This window comes from Puma concolor, chromosome F2 (assembly GCF_028749965.1).
Source record: "Puma concolor isolate L17-30 chromosome F2, mPumCon1.1.hap2, whole genome shotgun sequence".
In the NCBI taxonomy this organism is placed as follows: Eukaryota; Metazoa; Chordata; class Mammalia; order Carnivora; family Felidae; genus Puma; species Puma concolor.
This window is the reverse complement of record NC_141684.1, coordinates 66914351-66938838: the sequence shown is the minus strand read 5'-3', so window position 1 is coordinate 66938838 and position 24488 is coordinate 66914351. Positions and strand designations below refer to the sequence as shown.

The window sequence follows — 24488 nt, the reverse complement described above, 5'->3', positions numbered from 1 at the left end:
GAGAGAGAGAGAGAACAGGGGAGGGACAGAGAGAAGACACAGAATCTGAAGCAGGCTCCAGGCTCTGAGCTGTCAGCACAGAGCTGGATGCAGGGCTCAAACTCCCAGAACACGAGATCATGACCTTAGCTGAAGTCAGATGCTTAACCGACTCAGCCACCCATGTGCCCCAGGAAAGAGTACAGGTTTAAAGAACCTGTAAGTTTTTCATCTCAATATACCATATACAGTTTAGGAAATCAATTAAAGACTTACTTCATTTTTCTGTATACATTTTTAATGATTAGAAACAATCAACTATGCAGTCATAATTGCAGTTACTGGGGTCTGAAAAAGCCAGTCAATAAAAATAAAATCCATATTGAACTGTCATGAGTAGGATGTTTATCTCATTTTATTCACTGAAGTTTTTGAGAGCTTCAAACTATACGGTATGTGACCAGTGGGATGCATGTACAAGACCTCAAGTCCAAGTTTGGGACAAGTGTAGCCAGCCAAAGCATAAAGCAAAGCTAATTGTTTAGTTTATTTGGAGCCCACACCAATGTCACTTGTCCCATAAGCACTAGATCATCAGCAAGTGAGCCCATGATGACATGGTCAGCAGAACAAGAAGGTAACAACTGTAGAACCAAAAGATTATAGTAGAAATGGAGGCCTTGAGAGGCTCCATGACTTGGCTTAGGTCACAGAACAAGTTAGTGAGAAGCACAAGACTGTCAGTTCTCCAGATTTTCAGTATTGCATGTGGTCATAAAGCTCTTGCATAAATATTTGAACATACAAACCATTCAGTTTTTAGCCCATTCACCATTTATCACAAATAAAGCAGGTTTTAACCTAACAAAACGAACTATTTAAATAATGTGTCCTGTATATGAGGATTTATCCCTTTTAAATGGCAACTGAACTCTACTGAATTACTGTGATATGTAAATAACAATAATAGTAAACATTTGAGTGTTTACTTTATGTCAGGCACTATTCCAATCATCTGATAAGTATTAACTCTTTTAATCCTCACAACCACCCCAGGAGTAGATATCCTCATCATCCTCCTAGACAGGAAAATGAAGCATAGAGCGATCATACCATAAGCAGCGTGCCCAGACTCAGTTCTAGAAGTCTAGTGTCTGAGACTCTGCTCTCACTAAGTTAAACAGGTCTAACAAATTGGATATTAAACATACATATTAAAACTTCAAAGTAAGTATGTCATGTTGATTGCTAAGCTATACAAATGTTACTATTTTCTTTATTTCCCTTCATTTCATTATGTCTAACAAGTATTTTTTAAAAAAACAGCACAAAACTAAGTTCTGTCTTTATTGGAACATGTCTGTTTTGTCTTTAAATATTCAGTAAGCGTTCCATAACCCAATTATGTAAAATGCCTAAAGAAATTTTGCTCATTCTTTTCTAATTGAGTCCACTTCATTTCCATGGAGATCACATTAAGGGGGAAACTTCTGTCCCTATATGATGTCCCACTAAAAGTTTAGAAAAGACTTTATTATAGTAAGAATTCCTTTATAAAACTGAACTGTATTTTCATGCATTATATTATTAAAGTATAATTCCAGGAAACTAAAGAATAAAAAATTATTTTAAAAAGCTACTGTGGAGAAGTCGAGGGGAAAATCAGTATGTATTAACTTATAGTTTTATTAATATAAAAGAAAACTTCAAATACTGTACAGTGTGAGGTGTGCTGTAGAACACTATATAGTTATAATACACTATTACCAATTATTTATTACTCAAATGTAATATATACAGCAACCACAAAATCAGAAAATAATGGGTAACAGCCAGTGCCTTAGGGATGATAGAACATTTATACTATTTAATTGAGCAATTAAAGCACTAGCTATGTGATTTTTCTAAATATTTACATTACCACTTATTTTTACATATTCTAAAGAGTATTTCTCTCCAAAAAGTAGACTCTCCAGCTCTTGGCACTAATTCTTAAAGTCAAATAAACCTGAAATATTGATAACCTTTTCACTCTTTTATTGCCCTATCATAGGCATAAAAGGCTCAGGGACTTGTGCATTCTAAAGAAAAATATGCAATACCTTCAAATTTTAAATACTAAGTAATTGATACTCACAAGCAGATAATATCAACTAAAACTTTTTTTTTTTTACTAATTTTCCTTTTCTTTTACAAGAGAATAATCATTGTATTAATATTATACTACAAAAGCATGTAGACTCCATAATTTAAAAAATTAAATGTCAGATATACAAGTAATGGCATTTTCTCCAATAATTCACAATTTTTTACAATTTCTGCTATTTTGGAACAAACGTTAAAATTCCCACAATTTAATTATCATTAAATATGAATTGAAACACAGTATCTCAAAGAATTATTAAGAATGGCAGAACTTACAGTTAACTATAAATCTTACAAGAGCTCCGCTTTGTTATTTTATTTCTTAAGTAAACATTCTACTGTGGTATGTTTTCAAGTGAATAGTTCTCTTTTGCAAATTAATTTCTTATATTGTGAAGAGCCTTGAGAATGTACAATTTTGTTAAATTATATAATCTTGAACTGTAGGATATATCTACCCAACTTATGTAGAGTATGTATCTCACTACTGCTATGATAAAGGTCATTTTAAATTCGTATCAAATGCAGCTTAATTCAATTTTGCAAAGGCTTCTAGGAAAATCTTAATATGGAGATCTTGCTTTGGGAACCATGAAACTCTCAATATCTACTCTGCAGTATTTTAAGTGTGGGCCAACTGAAATTCCTATTGAAAAATGAAGATAAAATTGTACTGATATTCTGAAATAAACACAGTATTAGATATTGTCACTATATTGATCAAAGCATAATTAATGACAGAAGTTACGAGTTTACTTCATAGCTAAAGATTAGTAATTAGCGAGTTCTAAATTTTTAAGAAAATGTTCACTAGCAGTCAGTTATTAGTAGGCAGCTCCATAAAGTAATAGTTATAAATTGTGCATTTAGTAGCTAACATGTGATGTCAGTACAATTCTCAAAAACCTGTCATTAGTAATATATGAATTGCTAGCAAGTGATCTTCCCTGAGGTAAGAGACCATACACAAAAGTCTGCTCATTTCAAATCAAGTTAGATACTTAAAAAGAATGGCAATAGGGACCTGTGGCTGGGATTCACAGATGCATTTCAGATTGATGTCTTAATTGCAAGCAGTAGGCTTGACTGTGAAAACCAAACTAAAAATCATCAGAAGATATAAAGCAAATTTCACAGTCAATAGCATTTGCTAAATTTCTCTCAGGTCTTCATTCTAACATTTTCCAATAAAATACTTGAAACATAGTGAAAGGGGAAACTTAGGCTTACTTTTTAACCAGTTCCTGAGTAAACATTCTCTTGGAGTTCATTATATTCTAGCTTATAATATATGGCAGTGTCTTGTTTTCTTCAATTTCAACCAGTTTGTCATTACTACTATTCTAAACATACACCATCTTCAACTCTACTTGGACTTTTGGTCATCATTTCAAACTTGGTATGACTACTTATAAAATGTATTACTGAAGAGAAAAATTTACAATTTTACTTTAAGTTTCAGTGAAACATCGCAAATAGAATTTAATTATAAGATTGAGTTATGGTTATGTTACATCTAGGGCTAAAAAAAATATTTTAACGATTTATGATCTCTAGCTTGAACTCAAAGTTGTGGTGACCACAAATGGCAGTACTAAAAAATAAGAAGTCTGTGGTCATGTATTTGATTATGATAACCATATGGAAGGACAAAGGATGAAAATTAAGCACTTAAATTCTTTCTAAAACTTGTGAAGATGATACCTGGCCCACTTCTCAAAACCTACTACTTACTCCACCCAAATTTCAGCAAATTTAAAATAATTTCAGAAAATCTGACCACTCTCAAAATCAAGCCTTTTATTCTTTATCAAGGGAGAACCCAAACTATTATAATATTCATACCTAACTGGCTTCTAAATAGCATTGCTGTGGCAAGAGAAATTAATAGTGTTATCAGAGTTTAAAGCCCTTCTTCTAATGTTCACAGGTGCATTCTAATTTGACTAAATGCAAATATTTAATAGGAAGATAAAATTTATTCCTGACACTTTTACTTTATGCTATGAGAGTGTATTTCTCAGTTATTAACTAAACATGCCAAGCCACAGGTGAAGAAAATATTTGTTAAAGAAAAGGTGATTATATCATTTACCTGGAAGCAGTGCATCTGCTTGCTAAACAGTTTTCCTGTATTTAAACTAATAAGAAAAAGCCAGTTTCAGTGGGTGAAAGAGCCCAAAAATAATTATAGTGGTTAGTGGTAGTTCTAATTTTTAGTTTTATACCCAGAAGCCAACTATACTAACTAAATAATTATTTGGTAGCTGCAGTTCTTTATGCAAAACGAGTGTACAATATAAAAGTCCTAAATTTTCCTGCTCTTTAGGTATTAAGATAATTGAAACTAAATTTAGAAGAAAAGAGATAAAATATGGTTTAAAATGTGATGTGATAAAACCCAAATATATATCTTGCTCAGATATCACTTGCAAAATGTCTAGATTCTCCATTCTTTCCTGATTCAAAATGGAGTAGTTCATTTAGTAAGTGGATTAAGTCAGAAATACTTTCATAGAAAGAAATCTAAAACCTCCCTTCTTTGGAAACACAAGTCAAAGTACTGTATATATATTCCTTAATAAATCAACAGGCTGAAATTTTGAAACACCTGATAATATACTTTCTGATGAACATTTTCTTAGACTGAAAACACAGTTCTGTATCTGTTACATGTGCAAACAGAGACAGCCAGGCTTTGAATGCTCTAGATAAGAGATTGTATTAACATACATTTTGTCTTTCATCCATTCAAATTCAACTTAATTTCAGTGAACAAAGGAAAAAGATGGATTGAAATGTACATTTCAGAAAAGAGCTTTGCAGAATAGGATAAAATAGTGCAATACCAATCTCAGGATAAACATTCTTTGTCTTTAAGGTATAATAAGCATGAAAGCTGCTTCTTGAGGAAACTGGCACTAAAGATTTGATGAATACACTATTTAAGCAAATGCCCAGTTGATCAGGGTATGATGCAGTAAAATTTGCATCCAAATCCAAGTGAAGCCAACAAATAAAGAAAATTTTATGGATGCTAAGGGAAAAAAGGAAACATTTTTGGTTCAAAGGGGCTCAAAGACATTTAGCATATACAAGCTTAAATACCATTGATCAAAATTGTAGAACAATGTAACTCATTCATAAAGATAAATTCTTATATATAAATTCTCTGTGAATCTGACAAACTCTGAAAATTAGAGATTAACTACTGCTACCATTATTTTCATATTTTCTACCACACTTTGAAATCAACTTTTCTGCAAGATTAAAGAAAAAAATTCAGTGGTACTTGACCAGGCCAGGATTAAAAAAATAATGGTAACATATTATCAACAACAGAGCACACAATTGGCTGTGTTGGCTCAGACAGCAACATTACTGAATCACATTGACTTTATCATTCTAGAATAGATATTTTCCCCCTAGCCTTGCTTAAATCAGCAAAATGTTATATCATTACACTCTATTCTCAAGATATTTTTCACCAAGAATACATATCTCTATGAATGTGTTTACGTTCACAGAAATGTCAGGATCCCAGTATCTAATAAATCCTTCTATGAATTTTAAGATACAATTTAGTTCAGATAACCTTCAAATTTACATAAATCTTTTGACACTCTAATAAATATGTGGAATGGTTATCTTGATGACATCAACATTAGCAAAATCTCATTTCCCCCTAGTTCTATCCTTTTCAGAAATCAAACATTAGCAAGAGAATTTTCATGTTTGAAACATTAAGACTTTCATGGAATTAAAGTTACAAAAACTTCCAATGAACCACATGTATGGAAGAAACTCATCTCAGCAGATCTAATAACTAATTTATAGGAATTCAGAGCCAGCCTGGGCAGCAGTATATTAAAAGCTATTGCCAATCACACACTTGCTGTCATGCACTGAATAACAAGATATAATCTTTGAATTATATACGTACAAGATTTTTTATGACTAATTGAGTTATGTGGCCCAGCCAACAAATGTTACATATTCACAATAAACATTCTGCCTTTATTATTAGCCTCTAAATAAATCAAGAGTGATCCATTGGCTCAGTTGTATTTGTCATTTCAGCATCTTGGCTATCCATCTCTTCAGGCTCCTCCACTGAATTTCCCTTTTGTGCTTTTGACCTTGTGGCAAATGCTGCTCCCAGTGCCTCTGCCACACAGCTATCAGTTGTTTCTATATTCAAATTTTCAGTGCCACCAGTTAAGGAAAAAGATTCAGGTAAGCCAGTCTGAAGACTCCCAGACTTCACAGAAGAACTCACAACTTCTGCTTTCCTTTGAGGAAGATCAGATGGTGGCTGCTCTGTACTTTGATCCCGCAAGTGCTTGTCCATTGAAGCCTGGATAGAAGAAACCATTTCCTGCAATTTTTTTCGCTGGGCCTCAACCAAATCAGGATCAAGCTGCCTGCTGTCTCTCATTGTAACTACTCCAGGAGCTATTCGAATAAGCTCACTATTACTAGGAGCAGCTGTGAATACAGAAGGCTCTATTTTAATGGAACTAGTACTAAAGTCTGTCCCTGTGTTATGCTTCCGTACAACTGGGGCTTCCCTAGCTCTTGAATCAAGGTGTGGGTTACTGGATGCAGTTCCTAGAGAATGCCCTTTTCCCTGAAAGGCAGTTACGTTATGAAGCTGCTCAGATTTCTTTTTCACTACTCCACCACTACCTAGTTTTAATAGCCCATGTGAGGGACTGGATTCTCTACTTCTTGTAGTAGCCTCTGCTCGAACCTGACTTACAGCCTCTTTAACTAAATCTTCAACATCAGGACCGATGGGGAAATGTCCTGCAGCATCCACACACAACTCCAGTCTATCTTCAGAAGCATTATAGACAAAGGTTTTGCCAGGCAGATGTGGAAAAGTACAATGCTTGCCATCAGCCATACCTAAAGAAGGGGGGAAAAAGGTGTTTAACATATTAAAATCTTACTTAAAAAGTGTAGTAAAGACCATTATAGTTGAAATAGTGAATTTGCAACAATAATAGCCAGATCAGTTTTGAAAAACAAAACTAATTTAAAAATAACTCATTATATTTATTAATAGAATTTGACACTACTAAACAAAAAGAAATATAACAGACCTTACTGTAGTTCCCCAGGGGACTTTTTTTTTCTTTTTTTTAAAGACCATCATTAACCTATTACAAAGTTAGGAAAAGGGCTTGCAACAAACAACTGAGTTATGGGAAAATACTAGCAAAATTAGTAAAACAACTGCTTACAGTAAAGCAGTTAGAAAATATATTTTTATTTACTAAAACTCAAATTTAAAACTCAGCAAAAATACTTATAAGGGCAAAGTGTTGCACAAATAAGCTGCACATTGTGAATTACAATTAAAAAATCATAAGTAATTCTACTGAATTACAGAATACCAGAATAAAATTAGTTTTCTCAGCATACCTTAGGTACATACTTTTCACAAATATAAAAAAATATGTACTTTCAAAATAAGATATCCCCTAGTTAAAGTAGTAATTATGAGAGCACATTCAGGAAAGCTAAAAAAGAGCTAAAAGATCTTAATTCAATTCCTTTAAAAAAGGAATTATATTTCATGTTACTTCTCTTATTCTTCTCTGGTAAGTCACAATCACCAAAATAAGCCTGACTTACAGATGCTCCTGCGATTTACTTCTGATCGTCAACTAATACAGCAACAGAAGAACTTGAAAGCAGCTTCTCTTTCTTTTCTAGTTGAGGATCCTGACCTCACTATATGGCATTCCAAAACTGTACATTCTTTCCAGCGTACGTGTAAGAAATATGTGTGTTTTAAACTATCCAATATTCCTACATTTTAAATTTGTTACTCAGAGTATACTCCAAGTATACAAAAATAGGGGTATAAAACCAAAGATTTTCCATGTTAGCAACAATAAAAGAAAGATGAAGTATAGAACTCTCAACAACATGTGATGAAAATGGTATGTTTATGGCAAACTATAAAGGCAAAAGCAAACTAGTTTAAAATGAATGAAACTATTAGTAAGTGCTGTAGAAACACAGAGGTGTAGGGTAAATGAATTCAAGAATGCTTAGTGGGTATTTAGGTAGTCTCAGTTTTGTAGGTTGTTAAGAATAGTTCTTCCTGGGGCGCCTGGGTGGCTCAGTCGGTTGAGCGTCCGACTTCGGCTCAGGTCATGATCTCACAGTGAGTTTGAGCCCAGCGTCAGGCTCTGTGTGCTGACAGCTCGGAGCCTAGAGCTGCTTCGGATTCTGTGTCTCCCTCTCTCTCTGCCCCTCCCCAGCTCATGCTCTCTCTCTCTCTCTCTGTCAAAAATCAATAAACATAAAAAAAAAAAAGTTGTTTAAAAAAATATATAGTTCTTCCTCCCTCCACTGAAAAAAAGCTACAGAGTGGTTCTAATGTATCTCACTGAATATTCCAAATAACCAGAGAAAAGAACGAAACTGCAAATGAATAAATAACATATAGTAATTTTAAACACTCATTTCAGCAGAAGTATCCATTAATACAAATCCAACTAGAATTTCCTCTTGACAGAACATTTTTGGCAGAGATAACTGACAAAAAGAGACAAAGTTTAAAATCAGAGATGTGGTGTAAAAAGTGCCTTTCAGGCCACAACCCTGGAGTCAGTTTATTACCAATCCCCTCCCTCAAAGATCTGTAAAACTTGGCACAAGAAACAAAGGTAGCAGGGAAGAGAATTTTGAATGGTTAAGTCCAGGGATGACCCTAGGCAAAACTTTTCAAACATTCATTTCAGTAGATAACATCTATTGAGTCTCACTATGTGCCAGGAACTAAAACAGACCCTGAAGATTCAAATAAAATGTAATTCTTAGGAGACAGATACAAACAGATCAGTATAATACAATCAGGTAAATATATGATGGGCATACTACTCATTTCACTGATTTGAGGATTAAGTGAAAAAAACATGTAAAGCATATACCACAGACTGCCTAATATTAATCAGTCAAAGTTTTAATTCCTCTGTTAGATCGAAAAAGGTTTTGTAATTGTTTCCAGGCTGCTATTGTGATGCTTTTCCTTGACCCTCCCTGGAAAGAATCATAGTCCCACACATGTTCATCACAGTATTTTTTATAACAAAATACCAGAAACAATCTAAATAAGCTTTCAACAAGAAGAGAATGGCTAAGAAAATTATGGTCTATCTCCCTAATGGAAGTAATATCCAGCTATTAATAACTAACATAAATAAGAAACCTATGATGTTTCATATATATAGTTAAATGTGCATGAATAGCAGGAAACAAATCTAAGTACTATAATTACAATCTGGCCAAAACATATATGTATAAGATAAATATTTAAAAATTATAGGTGATGTTTCCCATTTCTATATTTTCTAAACCTTTATATTATTAAAAAAATTTAAATTGTATTAAAAAATCACTGCAAATATGTTAAGGGTTGTGACCCCTTTAAGCATAATCATTTACATTTTATATAACTTATATAGTCCTTTGAATTTTAAGAATCAAAGTGTATTAAAGTTCCTATATCACATATCAACAATTCTATCACACTGGATACACCAAAAAATGTGTATACTAATGTTTATAGCTACATTCTTCCTTATATCAAAAAACCCAAAATGCATCAGAAAAGTAGATGAATAATATTAAAATGACACAATAGAATACTATGTGGCAGTGAACATGAATGTAGTTGAATCCATCAACATGAACGAATCTGAAAAAGTGTTGCATAAAAGAAGCAAATCACAGAGAATGTATACAGCACAATTTTCAATGTCCATTTTCACAAAGTTCAAACACATTATAAAGATACCTGTACAAGTTTTAAAACTAAATTTTTAGTTCATGTCTGCATTTATCTCTATATAAAGACCTGCATGGAAAATTACTATACTTTAAGCAAATTAACTTTAATTTTTTAAAAATTCATTTATTTTGAGAGAGGGAGGGGCTGAGAGAGGCAGAGAAGAATCCCAAGTAGTCTCCTCACTGTCAGCATGGAGCCCAATGGAGAGTTCAAACCCACGAACCGTGAGATCATGACCTGAACTTAAACCAAGAGTCATATGTTCAACCGACTGAGCCATCCAGGCACCCCTTAAACAAATGAATTTTAAAATATCTATCCAAATATAAAGACTAGGAACATTAACAGTCTGGTTAATTAAATTGGGAAATATTCCTGTTCAAATGTAGATATAACCATCTATTTGTTAGAGTGAATTTGAAAAAAGTAAGAGAAGTATGTTCCAATTTTTGGAGGATATGGTTGTAAATTTTGGGGTGAGGAGGGCTTGATATACTTTGATTCTTTGACCACCAGATAATAACAATGATTTGCCACATAAATCTGTCCTAAAGAAAGGAGAGATCAGGGGCACCTAGCTGGCTTGGTTGGAGGAGCATGCGACTCTTGATCTCAGGATCGTGAGTTCAAACCCCACGTGGGGTGTAGAGATAACTTAAATAAATTAATTTTTTAAAAAAAGAGGTAAAACTTTGCCACAAATATTAGAATTGTATTTTGAACAGTAAAATAATTTTCTGACAATGACCCATTTCAAATGGCTGTTGTAGTCAAAGAATTTTAATTATTCTGCAAATGCCAGCTGAAATTCTAATAATAATAACAAACATTAGCTAATTATTTATTAGGTGCCAGGCCCTTTGCTAACTGTTTCATGTGCAGGATCTCATTTGATCCTAACAATCTCTAGATTATAATATCCACTTACAAATGAAGAAACTGAGACTTAGAAGTCACACAGGTAGGGGCACCTGGGTGGCTCGGCAGGTTAAGTTTCAGACTCTTGATTTCAGCTCCGATCATGATCTCACGGTTTGTGAGTTCCAGCCCTATGCACTGACAGCGCAAAGCCTGCTTGGGATTCTCTCTCTCTCTCTCTCTCTCTCTCTCTCTCTCTCTCTCTCTCTCCTGTCTCTCTCCCTTCCTCCCTGTCTCTCTTAATAAATAAAGTTAAGAAAAAAAGTTTAAAAAAACTTTTTAAAAATAGTAGTAATGCGAGTAAATGGTAGAACCAAAATTTGCTATCAGATGTTCTTACTTCAGAGCTCTAAACTACTTCCTAATAAGGATAAGTAACACCGGTAACATTTAAAAAACTATAATGGCTCTATTGAGAAATAATTCACATACAATTCACCCGTTTTAAGTGTACAACTGAATGGTTTTTTTATATTCACAGAGTTGTGCAACTGTTACCACAATCACTTTTAGAACATTTTCATCACACTAAAAAGAAACCCAAACCCATTAGCAATCATTCTCATTTTCTCCCCTTTCCCTAACTCCCAGCCCTAGGCAACACTGATTTCTGTCTCTCTAGGTGTGCCTATTCTTGACATTTCATATAAATGGAATAATAGAATGTGTGGTCTACTGTGACTGGCTTGTTTCATGTAACATAATATTCTCAAGGTTCATCCATGATATAGTACATACCAGTACTTCATTCCTTTTTATTTCTAAATAATATTCCATTGTATGAATATACTAAATCTCACTTATCCATTCATCAGTTGATGGAAATACTGGGTTGTTTCCACTTTTGACAGTTATGAATAGTGTTATTATGACCATCTGTGTACAAGTTTTGTGTGGACAAGTTTCATTTCTCTTGGTTATACACCTAAGAGTAGAATTGCTGGGTTGTAACCATGTTAAATCTTTTGAGGAACTGTCAGACTGTTTTCCCAACTCACTGTACCATTTTACATTCCTACCAGCAGTACGAGGGTTCCAGTTTCTCTACATCTCCTTGCCAATAGTTCTTATTATCTGACTCTTTAATTATAGCCATACTAGTGAGTGTGAAGTACTACCTCGTTGTGGTTTTGATTTGCATTTCTCTGGTTAATGATGCTGAGCAGCCGAACATCAGTTCATGTACTTACTGGCTGTTTATATATTTTCTTTGGAGAAACATCTATTCAGATTTTGCCCATCTTTTAATTGAGTTATTTGCCTTTTTATTGATGAGTTCTTTATATTCTAGATGCAAATCTATTATCAGGTACATAATTTGCAAAAATTTTCTCCCATTCTGTGGGCTGTCTTTTCACTTTCTTGATGGTGTCCTTTGTAGCACAAAAGTTTGCTTTTTATTTTCCTACTTTTTTCTTTCGTTGCTTGTACTTTTGGTGTCATATCTAAGGTTTGCCAAATCCAAAGTCAGGAAGTTTTAGGCCTATGTTTTTTTCTAAGAGTTTTCTAGTTTTACTTCCTATACTCTGGTGGTGGATACATTTGGTGTGAGGTAGAGGTCAAATTTCATTCTTTTGTGTGTAACTATCCAGTTATCCCAGCACCATTTGTTGAAAAAATTATTCTTTCTTTATTAAATTGTCTTAGGATTACAGCTAACAGTTTAAAAATAATTTCAAACCAGAAACATATAAGTATTCAGAAAATAATCAAGAGTCATCCCCACAATCACCCACCTCCTCCCTTCCACACACAAAAAACTGAGGGAAGTTACTTTCAGTTGCATGAAAGACACTGCATACTTACCCTAATTACTGAAAACACCATAATCAATCCTAATTAAATACTAACTTCTAAAAAAACTATTAGCTGGTATCAATATAGTTCAGGATGTAGAATAAAGTGAAAATGGAAAGTTAAAAAGAAAAGGATTAAAAAAAGAAGGGAGGATGTTAAGAGAGAAATTTATAGCTTTAAATTTAAATCTACCTTTATTAGAAAATAAAAATAGAGAAAACCTGTGAAACCAAAACCTGTTTCTTTGAAAAGATCAATAAAACTGATAAACCATTAGCTGGATTGGCCAGCAAAACAAGAGAGGCACAGATTTACCTATATCAAAATGAAAGAGCTAGAGACTGTACAGATATTAAATAGATAGTAAGGGAAGATTATAAATAATTTTATGCCAATAAAATTGATAACTTGGATGAAATGGATAGATTTATTGAAAAATAAAACTAACAAAGCTTACTCAAGAAAAAAGACATAACCTTAAGAGGACTCTATTAAAGAAATTAAATTCATAGTTTAAAATGTCCAGCAAAGAAAATTCCAAGCACAGATGGCTTCATTGATGGATTCTACCAAATAGTTAAGAAAGAAATAATATCCTCTAGAAAACAGTATGGAGGTTCCTCAAAAAGTTAAAAACAGAACTACCATACAATCCAGTAATTGCACTACTAGGTATTTATCTATAGGATACAAAAAAACAGACTCAAAGGGGTACAGGCACCCCAATGTTTATACCAGCATTATCAACAACAGCCAAACTATGGAAAGAGCCCAAATGTCCATCAACTGATGAATGGATGAAGAAAATGTGGTAAACACACACACACACACACACACACACTGGAATATTATCCAGTCATAAAAAAGAATGAAATCTTGCCATTTGCAATGACATGGATGGAGCCAGAGTGTGAAGTAAGTCAGGGAGAGAAAGACAAATACCATTATGATTTAACTCATACATGGAATTTAAGGAACAAAAGAGATGAAAGGATGGGAGGGAGAGAAAAAAAGAGAGAGGGAAACAAACTGTAAGAGACTCCTAATAAAGAACTGAGGGCTGATGGAGGAAGGTGGGGGAGGAATTAAAGAGATGGGTGATGGGTATTAAGGAGGGCACTTGTTATGATAAGCACTGGGTGTTGTACATAAGTGATAAGTCATTGAATTCTACTCCTGAAAGCAATACTGCACTGTACGTAAACTGACTAGAATTTAAATAAAAATTTGAAGGGAAAAAAAAAGAAATAATACCAGTTATTACAAAATCTACCTGAAAACAAAAGAGAAACAAACACTTCTCAACTCTATTTTATGAAGCCAATATTACCCTGATTAAACGGTCTTTACAAGACAACTACATTCTGGGGTATCTGGGTGGCTCAGTTGGTCAAATGTCTCTCTTGATTTTGGCTCAGGTCACGATCTCTCGGTTCATGGGATCGAGCCCTGTGTTGGGCTCTGCTCTGATAGTGTGGAGCCTGCTTGGGAATCTCTCTCCCATTCTCTCTGCCTCTCCCCAACTTATGCTCTCTGTCTCTTTCTCTCTCTCTCTCAAAATAAATAAACATTAAAAAAAATTACATGCCATCATACCCACATAAGTCACAAAACACTCAACAGAATAAGTGATTTGAATCCAGCCGCAAAGTTGACTCAACATCCAAAAATCAATATAATTCACCCTATCGATAAACTAAAGAGAAAAACCATAAGATCATCTCAATAGATGCAGGAAGAGAGCACCTAATAAAATTCAACATCCATTCAAAATATAAATTCTCAGTAAACTACCAATTGAAAGGAATGTCTTCAACCTGAAAAACCTAGAGGCTGAATGCTAATGCCTGCCCCCAAAGATCAGGAACAAGGCAAGGATGTCTGCTGTCACCACTCCTATTCCACAATGAACTTATAGCCAGTGCAATAAGGCAAGAGAAAGAAATACAAGGCATACTAACTGAAAAGGAAAAAAATAACTTTTTTACTTGCAAAAGATATGATAACCTACATAGACAATCCCATAGAATCTGATCAAAAGCTACTAGAATATGTGAATTTAGCAAGTCACAGGATACAAGGTCAATGCATAAAAATCAATTTTCTATGCACTAGCAAAGAACAAAAGGAAACTGGAATTTTTAAAAAGCATCTTTTACAAGCATTCCCAAAACATGAAATATTTAGGATTTCCAAGAATTGTATACTGAAAATTACAAAATTTTGATGACAGAAATTAAAGAACACTTAAATAAATGGAGAAATACAAAGTTTTCATGAAATGAGAAGAATTGATGTAAAAATATCAATTATCCTCAATTTGATCTATATAGTCAACAAATCACAGTAAAAATCCCAGATTTTTTTTATAGAAACTGACAGGTTGATTCTAAAATTTATATGGATAAGCAAAGCACCTAAAATATCCAAAAAATTTTTTTGGTAAAGAATAAAGATGTTTGCAATGACATAGACAGAGCTAAAAAGTATTATGCTAAGTAAAATAAGTCAGAGAAAGACAAATACCATGTGATTTCACTCATGTGGAATTTAAGAAACAAATGAGCAAAGGGAAAAAAAGGGGGGTGAGGGAGAGGTAAATCAAGAAACAGACTCTTAACTACAGAGAACAAACTAATGGTTACCAGAGGGGAGGCGGGTGGGGGATGAGTTAAATAGGTTTGGGCATTAAGGAGTGCACTTGTTGTGATGAGCACTAAGTGTTGTATGGAAGTGTTGAATCACTATATTGTATACCTGAAACTAATTATTACACTGTATGTCAACTGGAATTTAAATTAAAACTTTTAGAAAATAGAAAAAAAAAGAATAAAAATGGAAGACTCATACCAACTGATTTCAAGAATTACTATAATGATACTGTAAATCAAGACTACAGTATTTGTTAAAGGAGAGACATATAGATCAACAAATCAGAAAATAGTATCTAAAAACAGACCCACATATACATGGTCAATTGACTTTTAAAAATAATTTTACTGATGCTATATTTTGCATATACCCTTTTCAAGTGTATAACCCATGGTCAGTTGATTTTTGATGAAGCTACCAAAGTAATTCAATGGACAAGGCATACTGTTTTCAACAAACAGTGCTGGCACAATTGGATGTCCATACATAAAAAAATGAACCTCAACTCATACCTTGTGACGTATAAAAAAATCAACTTGAAATAGATCATAAACCTAAATATAAAACCTAAAACTATAAAAACCCCTAGAAGAAAACATAGAAGAAAAATTTTGTGACCTTTGATTAGGTAAGGATTGTTTGGATAGGGCACAAAAAGTATAAATCATGAAAGAAAAAAATTGTTAAATTGGTTATCAAAATTGAAATCTCTGATCTTCAAAAGATACTGTTAAGAGAATGAAAACACCAATTACAAACTGGGAGAAAATATTTGCAGAACACTTACCTGATAAATGATGTGTGCCTAGAATATACAAAGAACTCTCAAAACTCAACTTAAAATAAAGATTCAAGCCAATTTAAAGATGAGCAAAGGATGGGGTGCCTGGATGGCTGTCAGTTGAGCATCCGGCTTTGGTTCAGGTCATGATCTCACATTTCATGAGTTTGAGCCCCACATAGGGCCCACTGGTGTCAGAGCAGAGCTCACTTCCGATCCTCTGTCCCACTCTCTCCGCCCCTACCCTAATCACACTCTCTCAAAAATAAATAAAACATTTTAAACAAATGAGCAAAGGAAGAAGTAGGAAGCAAATAAGCATATGAGAAGATGGTCAACGTCATTGGATATTAGGGAAATGCAAATTAAAACCACTATGAGATAGTACTATAAACCTATTAAAATCGTTTTAAAAACAAAAACTGATACTACCAAGTGTTGGTAAAGAAAGATACAGAGCAACTGGAACTCCAATGCAGTGCTAGTAGGAATAAAAAATGATCCTGCTACTTTGGAAAATGGTTTGGAAGCTTCTTATAAAGATAAACATACACTTACCATATGACTCAGCAATCCCAATCATAGGTATTTACATTTTTTTTTTTTCAACGTTTTTTATTTATTTTTGGGACAGAGAGAGACAGAGCATGAACGGGGAAGGGGCAGAGAGAGAGGGAGACACAGAATCGGAAACAGGCTCCAGGCTCCGAGCCATCAGCCCAGAGCCTGACGTGGGGCTCGAACTCACGGACCGCAAGATCGTGACCTGGCTGAAGTCGGACGCTTAACCGACTGCGCCACCGAGGCGCCCCAATCATTGGTATTTACAAAAGGGAAGTGAAACATATGTCCACACACAAAGACCTGTTCACAAATGTTTATGGTGGCCTTATCCATAGTAGACCAAAACTGAAAATAATCCAAATGTCCTTCAATTGGTTATGGATTTTTAAAAATGTGACATATCCATGTCCAATGGAGTATTACTCAGCATAAAAAACAATGAACTACTAATATATGCAACCAGATAGATGAATCTCAAAAGCATTAAGCTAAAACAGAAATTGGCAAATTTTTCCTGTAATGGAACAACACAGTAAATACTTTGTTTTCAGACTATATAGTCTCTGTTACAACTATTCAACTCTGCCATTGTAGTGTGAAAGCAGCCATAGACAATGTGAGTATGGCTGTGTTCTTTTTGGCTGTGTTCTGATAAAACTTTATACACAACGGGCAGCAGACCTGATATGGCCCACAAGCAGTAGTTTGCCAACCCCTGTGCTAAATCAAAGAAGCCAGACACAAAGGGTTGTATTAAATTAATCCATTTATATGGCAATAATGAAAAAAGCAAACATAAAGAGACAGAAATAAAATCAGTGGTTGTCAGGGGCTAGGGGTAGGGGTAAGGGATTCATTAGAATGGAGCACAAGGCAACTTTTTTGGAATGATGGAAATGTTCTGTATCTTGACTGTGGTGGTGGCTACTGGGCTGTATATGTTTGTCAAAATTCATATTACACTGAATACCTACAAAGGGTGAATTTTATTATATGCAAATATGCTTCAACAATCCTGTCTTAGAAAGAAAGGAATGAAAGAAGATCAAGGGAGAAAGGAAGGAAGCCAGCCATTCTTTGGTCCCTGATTCAAATAAAAGAAAAGAAAAAAAAAAAATGGAGACAATCAAAAATCAAGGAAATTTAAACACTCACTGGATATTTGGTGATGTTTTAAAAATTATTTTTCGTATTTTTAATATGTGATAATATATTATAATTTTTTAAGGAAAGTTCTTACTTTTACTTTTTTTTTTTTTTTTAATTTTTTTTTCAACGTTTATTTATTTTTGGGACAGAGAGGGACAGAGCATGAACGGGGGAGGGGCAGAGAGAGAGGGAGACACAGAATCGGAAACAGGCTCCAGGCTCTGAGCCATCAGCCCAGAGCCTGACGCGGGGCTCGAACTCCTGGACCGCGAGAGCGTGACCTGGCTGAAGTCAGACGCTTAACCGACTGCGCCACCCAGGCGCCCCAAGTTCTTACTTTTAGAGATACATACTAAAGTTCTTACAGATGAAATTATATTATGTCTGGATTTCTTTTAAAATAGTCCAGTTGATGTAAATAGAAATGTACTGAGAATTGCTGAAGACAAGTGGTGGGTTAACAGGGGTTCATTATATTATTCTTGCTACTTTTACATATGTTTGAACATTTCTACAACAGCCAAGTTGGGTTGTTTTTGTAAGAAGGAAAAAAAGTGTGTAAAAGATAAAATCCATAAACAGTGACTGTGCACTTAATGTCTACAGAGGTCTGGTAGGTGGAAAAATGAGAAAAGCCAGAGTGATAAAGTCTGGGGCCAAAATTATTCACATCAAATCTTTGAAAAAACATGTGAGATCCAAACACACACACACACACATTGCCAACATTTCTCTTAAGACCTTAAAACTCTGAAGTTGCATACTTGCATATATCTTTACAAACAATGCATATACAATATGAGAAGTTAAATATATAAAATGAACTATTTCTTAAAATCCAGAAAACACTGAGGTATATAATAAGAATAGCCAAAACACAACAACAACAACAACAACAACAACAAAAATACTGTATTATCTGGTTCTGGAAGTCACTAGCATTACAATCAATTCTGCTTCTAATTTCACAATTTGTCCTTAGAATCATATACATAATTTAATGAGAAAATAAGAGCAAGAAAGTGATAGGAGACTTTTTGTAATATTATAGCAGAAAATATAGCTGACCATATCAAGAGAATAATCCACTTTAATTAGGCAGACTGCTGAAGAATATATACCTAAAATAAATGTTGGAAATAGCCTTATTTTTATTTAATTTTTTTGTTTCAGAGAGAAAGCAAGCATGAGCAGGGGAGAGGGGCAGAGAAGAGAGAAAGAGAGAGAATCTTAAGTAGGCTCAGCGTCTGTCACATAGCTCAACAAAAGGCTTGATCCCATGACCCTGGGATCATGACCTGAGCCAAAATCAAGAGTCGGATGCTCAACCAACTGAGCCACCCAGGTGCCCTGGAAATAGCTTTTAGAAGAATACTATCTGATCTTTCTTAATCTTATAATAGCTTAAATGGAGATATTATCTAAGAATAAAATCATATATTAACTATACCCATGGTTTTCTTCATAATATTGTAGAACACTCCACCCTGCTGGAACATGTGAGGAAGCCCCTTTGCATAAGACCATACATCTTCTCCTGTAAAATAAAAACAAACAGTATTAGCAACAAACAAAAGAATTCCACCCAGGGTTGCTTAATGATTAACCTTGAACAGAGATTGCAAGGTAGATCTCCTAAATAAGTGATGCAGCTTGGTATAACATAAGGAGATGATATGGAGTGATGGGACTGCGGTAAACTAGAAAACCCATGACCTATCTAAAGGTGGCAGCCACTGACTGCCAAGTGCTATCATAGCAGAGTGTAAGCCCAATGCTTTAAGACCATCTGGCTTTTCAGAAGCCAGAAAGCTAGGTTTTTCATGTGAATTCTCCCTATTTTTAAATGTAGAAACTAATTCAAAAATGTCTTTAAAACTGCATGAGTCAATACTGGGCATATGAAACAAAATATATCTGAAGACTCAATCCAACTCAAAGGAAAGTATTTCTCAACACTGAACTAAACCAACAGAGAGAGTGATAGGAAGATATTTATTTTTAACAAGTAGAATACAGAACATTCTATATTTATGTTAAAACTAAACAAAAATACATGAAAGAGGCTAGGGAGAAAAGTCTATAGGTAGACTGAAGATAAGTAATTGATGTTGTATTATGTTGTTCCAAAGTTGACTTTTTTAAATAGAAATTTAGAGGGGAAATGACTTGTTGAAGAGATTTAGAATAACCTTTAGAAGTCCACAAAATGTCCCCAAGCAAATCACCATTTCACAAAAATATTTTTTCAAGAACATCCTTTGACAGTGACTATTCAATAAGAAGTTTCAAATAAAAAGTTAAGAATGATAATCACTGTTCAAAAAGGTAATAAAGAACAGAAAGAACGTAATAGTTACTTCTGGTAACTACAGGAATGTTGTTTTTGTTTCCTTATACTTTCACTATTTTCTCATCTGATAATGTACATCTGATAATGTACGATCAGAATTTTTTAAGTTAATCTTAACAAAGAAAGGTTTTTATTTTTCCTACTAGAAGATTATACTGGGTCTGAGTTTTGAATGGAGGTTACTGATGATGAGGCTTAATCACTATGTACATGCAATCTCTCAGAGCTCTAACCCCTTCCCACATTTATAAACAAGAATAGGAATTTGCATGGCAGTTGGCTAAAGTTATTCAGTACATCAGTTTAAAGTATGCAAATTTTAAAAGGCCAGGCACTTAAAGTTTCGGTTGAATAGAACATTTACTTACACACAAACACTTCATTCATTAATGATACAGTATTACCAGAAAATGGCTAAATTTAATGGTGGGCATACAAATTTAAAATTTTAATATTAATAAAATCCCCAAATACAGAATGTTAATAACTTCTAGTAGAAGTTCTGGTTGCTGAATTTATCATTACACTTCATTTGGATGAATTATTTCTATGATAACCTTTCATTTACTTATCAATATTACTTTGTACTATCTTATAAAATATCAGAATAGGGGCGCCTGGGTGGCGCAGTCGGTTAAGCGTCCGACTTCAGCCAGGTCACGATCTCGCGGTCCGTGAGTTCGAGCCCCGCGTCAGGCTCTGGGCTGATGGCTCAGAGCCTGGAGCCTGTTTCCGATTCTGTGTCTCCCTCTCTCTCTGCCCCTCCCCCATTCATGCTCTGTCTCTCTCTCTGTCCCAAAAATAAATAAATGTTGAAAAAAAAATTAAAAAAAAAAAAATCAGAATACAATTTATTTGGAAAACGTAAAAAATTATAATGGTAGCACTTAAGTTTTTTTGTTAAAAGTCTGAACAGGTCTCAAATTAGGGAACTCTTCAGAATTGACCACCATTAAATACTAGTAAAAAAAAAAATGACATTTCTTAGTGCTTTACATAACTTAACTATTCCTATTCCTTAACTATTCTGGAACTCTCACCAATTAGAACTCTATTGGAGTGGTTATTAATCTTGTTTTCATTCTGTCCCTCTAAGGATCCTTCTTTTTTTTTAATTGTTCCTAAGGACCCTTTTAAGACACTATATTCCTATGCTGCCTCCTTCATTACATTTGAATACTACAGATATACAGATATACTGTTTGTCTATGTACTACATCAGAATTGTATTCATTAAAGTTTTTTTTACTCTCTCCATCTCCCAAGAACCAAATTCACCCGCTTTGAGAGCAATATGTGGCCCCACTGAGTATGCATGCTCTGTTGCTTAAGGGAAGGATAAATAAATCAAAACCTCTATTATCTACCCAGCTTTGAGCTGGAACTTTACAGTTTCATTTTCTCATCACAACTAAGTCCTATTTTACAGAAAAAGAAACAAGCTCAGAGTTTAAGCAATTCTCCCAAGATCAAACAGCTAGTAAAAGTGGCAGAGCCAGGATTTGAATCCTGTGTATCATTCCAAAGCTTAGACCTACCCTTTCCATTGATATTAAACCTCTACCAGAGGTCAAATTGTGTTACTACAAATTTGACAGAACTATCCGCAGTCTTTTCTTACAGAAATCCATGGCATCAACAACTGGTTAGGAGGAAAAAGTAGGCAAATTATTTCCTTTGGTATACAGATACTTCCATTTGTTGGCAATAGAACCAAAAAAAGAAATTAGAGGTCAGGAAAAATGGATTGTGACATTCTGCACAAGAGCCCCATTAGCATCATACGGCTCTCCACTGCATTTGTCTCCATCAATTCTACAACTGCCCTGGTTCGGGCCTGTCTCCTATTCGAATTACTGCCACCATCTCCTTAACTGGTTTTCCCTCCAATCTTGTTCTCAAATCCCTCCTCCATAATACCTTCAGAGTTGCACCTTTAATGGCTCCCCAAAAAACATAAGGTAAAGTCCAAGCTCCTTTTTCATGGCAGATAAGAGTAATCCTTGCATTCTCTCCTATCCCACATCTCACATCATACCCTAACTTGAGTTTTACAAAGCAACACCACCAAAATGCTCTCTGGTTCCCAATGGCCAATAATTGCTATATATTCTTTAAAACTCAATTTAGGTGTCACTTTCTCTAGCATTCTTCAGAGTGGTGGATAGGTAGGTACCTTCCTTGCTACTCCTATGCATATGAGTACCACAGCCCTCATCACACTACAGGGTAATTTAGTGTATTTTTCTGTTTCCCCTTCTAGACTAGCCTTTCAAAGTCAGGAAAAGGTCACTGGTCTATCTGACTTTCTATTTCCAGGGCCTGGCACAGTGCTAGGTAGACAGTATCATTCTTAACATTCATTGAATGAATGTACATGAATGAACAGTATAAATGATGTTTTTCCTTTTAACAGTGCCTCAAATAAGTTCAGAAAAACTTAACTGAAGCAGCACCATGATAACTGTTCTTCAGTGTCAATACTGATAAAATATAACTAATGGAACCATCTATACCTCTTCATGAATCTAATAAAAAAAAAATCACAGCAAAAACAAAGGAAAAGACTTTTTAGGTACAAACTTCCAGTTATCAAATAAATAAGTCATGGGAATGTAAAGTACAACATGGTGACTATAGTTAATACTGTATTGTCTATTTGAAAGTTACTAAGAGTAATCTTACAAAAAAGGGAAAGAATTATTTTTCTACCATTTCATTAGAAAGCAAACTCTTGGAGAATAGGAAAAGCTTGGTAAAACATTGAACAAATATTGTTTTAATTCATATTGTTAGTCCTCAATTAATTTTACTTTTATTTTATTAAAAAATTTTTTTTAACTTATTTATTTTAAGAGAAAGAGAAACAGAGCACACAAGCAAGGGAGGGGCAGAGAAAGAGGGACAGAGAGAGAATCCCAAGCAGGCTCCATGCTGTCAGTGCAGAGCCCAATGTGGGGCTCGAACTCACAAACTGTGAGATCATGACCTTAGCTGAAGTCCGAAGAGCCGGATGCTTAACCAACTGAGCCACCCAGGTGCCCCAATTTTACTTTATAATTCATTTGTTTCTCCACAGTGAACAGTAAAATATTTATATTCAACATATTGTGTGTATGTATAAACGTAGAAAAAAGTCTGTATCACCATCAATAATCTCTGTCCAAACTTTGTCTTCCTCCTAAAAATCTTCAGTTCTCCTATCTAAGTTATATATGGCAGTGATACTACAGATGGTTTTTCTTTTGGTTTATCTGACTTTTTTCCTCCTTAAGAAGCAATATTTAATTTTTAAAAAGCATGTTAAAATGAAACATTTTAAAAATTTTCATTTTTCTAACTTTTACTACTAATAAAATCATGGGGTTAAAAGTGGGCTTTAAGCTCATCATTCCAATCTTTTTTTTGTTTGGGGAAGAGGGGCAGAGGGACAGAGAGAGAGAACCCCAAGCAGGCTCCACACTAAACAATGTGGGGTTCAATCCTACAACCCCAGGATCATGACCTGAGTTGAAATAAAGAGTCAGACGCTCAACAGACTGAGCCACACAGGCACCCCCGTCATTCTAGTTTTCTAACTAGATTTTTAAAAAGGCAATTTGAAGTTTCTACTTTGCAATTTATAAAGTGAGCAAATTTTAAAATCTAACACCTATATGAAATTTATTTATGTGTTTTTATTGAGGCATAATTGACACACAATGTTATATTAGTTTCAGGTGTATAACACTGTGATTTGACAACTCTATAGGTTATGCTACACTCAAGTGTAGCTACCACCATACACTATTACAATACCGCTGACTATAGTCCCTAGGCTATAACTTTCATCCCCATGATTTTTTCATTCTGCAACTAGAAGACTGTACCTCCCATGCCCCTTCACCCATTTGGCCCACTTCCCATCCCCACGACCATCAGTTTGTTTTCTGTATTTATGGGTCTGTTTCTGCTTTTTTGTTTTGTTTTTTAGATTCTGCATACATGTAAAATAATATAGTATTTGTCTTACTCTGTCTTATTTTACTTAGCATAATACCCTCTAGGTCCATTCATATTGTTGCAAATGGCAAGATCTCGTTCTTTTTTTATGGCTGAGTAATGAAATGAAATATATTTTTAAATGCCCCCCCTTTATATTTTTAAAGATGCCCAAAGGTACTAAACATTAACTCTGAACTCCCATATCTATGACCATAAAATAAACTAGCCAAAATGTAAATTTAAACTAGGAACATGGGACTGTTTCTACTAGAAATACTCCTAAGGGTATTCACTAGCTGAAAGAACCATTGCCATCACTCCACCCTTCTTGCAGATCCTCCCATCTAAAAATGTAT

General features: G+C 34.4%; 1 protein-coding gene across 1 annotated transcript in view; it reads right to left on the bottom strand.

The window, feature by feature from the left end:
* Window positions 1–255: 255 nt before the first annotated feature.
* The window catches only part of VCPIP1 (valosin containing protein interacting protein 1), a 30484-nt gene continuing 6251 nt past the window's right edge, over window positions 256–24488 (bottom strand). The window contains exons 2-3 of the mRNA XM_025922981.2: window positions 19246–19332; window positions 256–7035 (exon numbers count right to left, since the gene is read on the bottom strand). Coding sequence (XP_025778766.1) covers window positions 6164–7035; window positions 19246–19332 — 959 coding nt within the window. The 3' untranslated portion in view covers window positions 256–6163. The remainder of the gene's footprint in view (window positions 7036–19245; window positions 19333–24488) is intronic.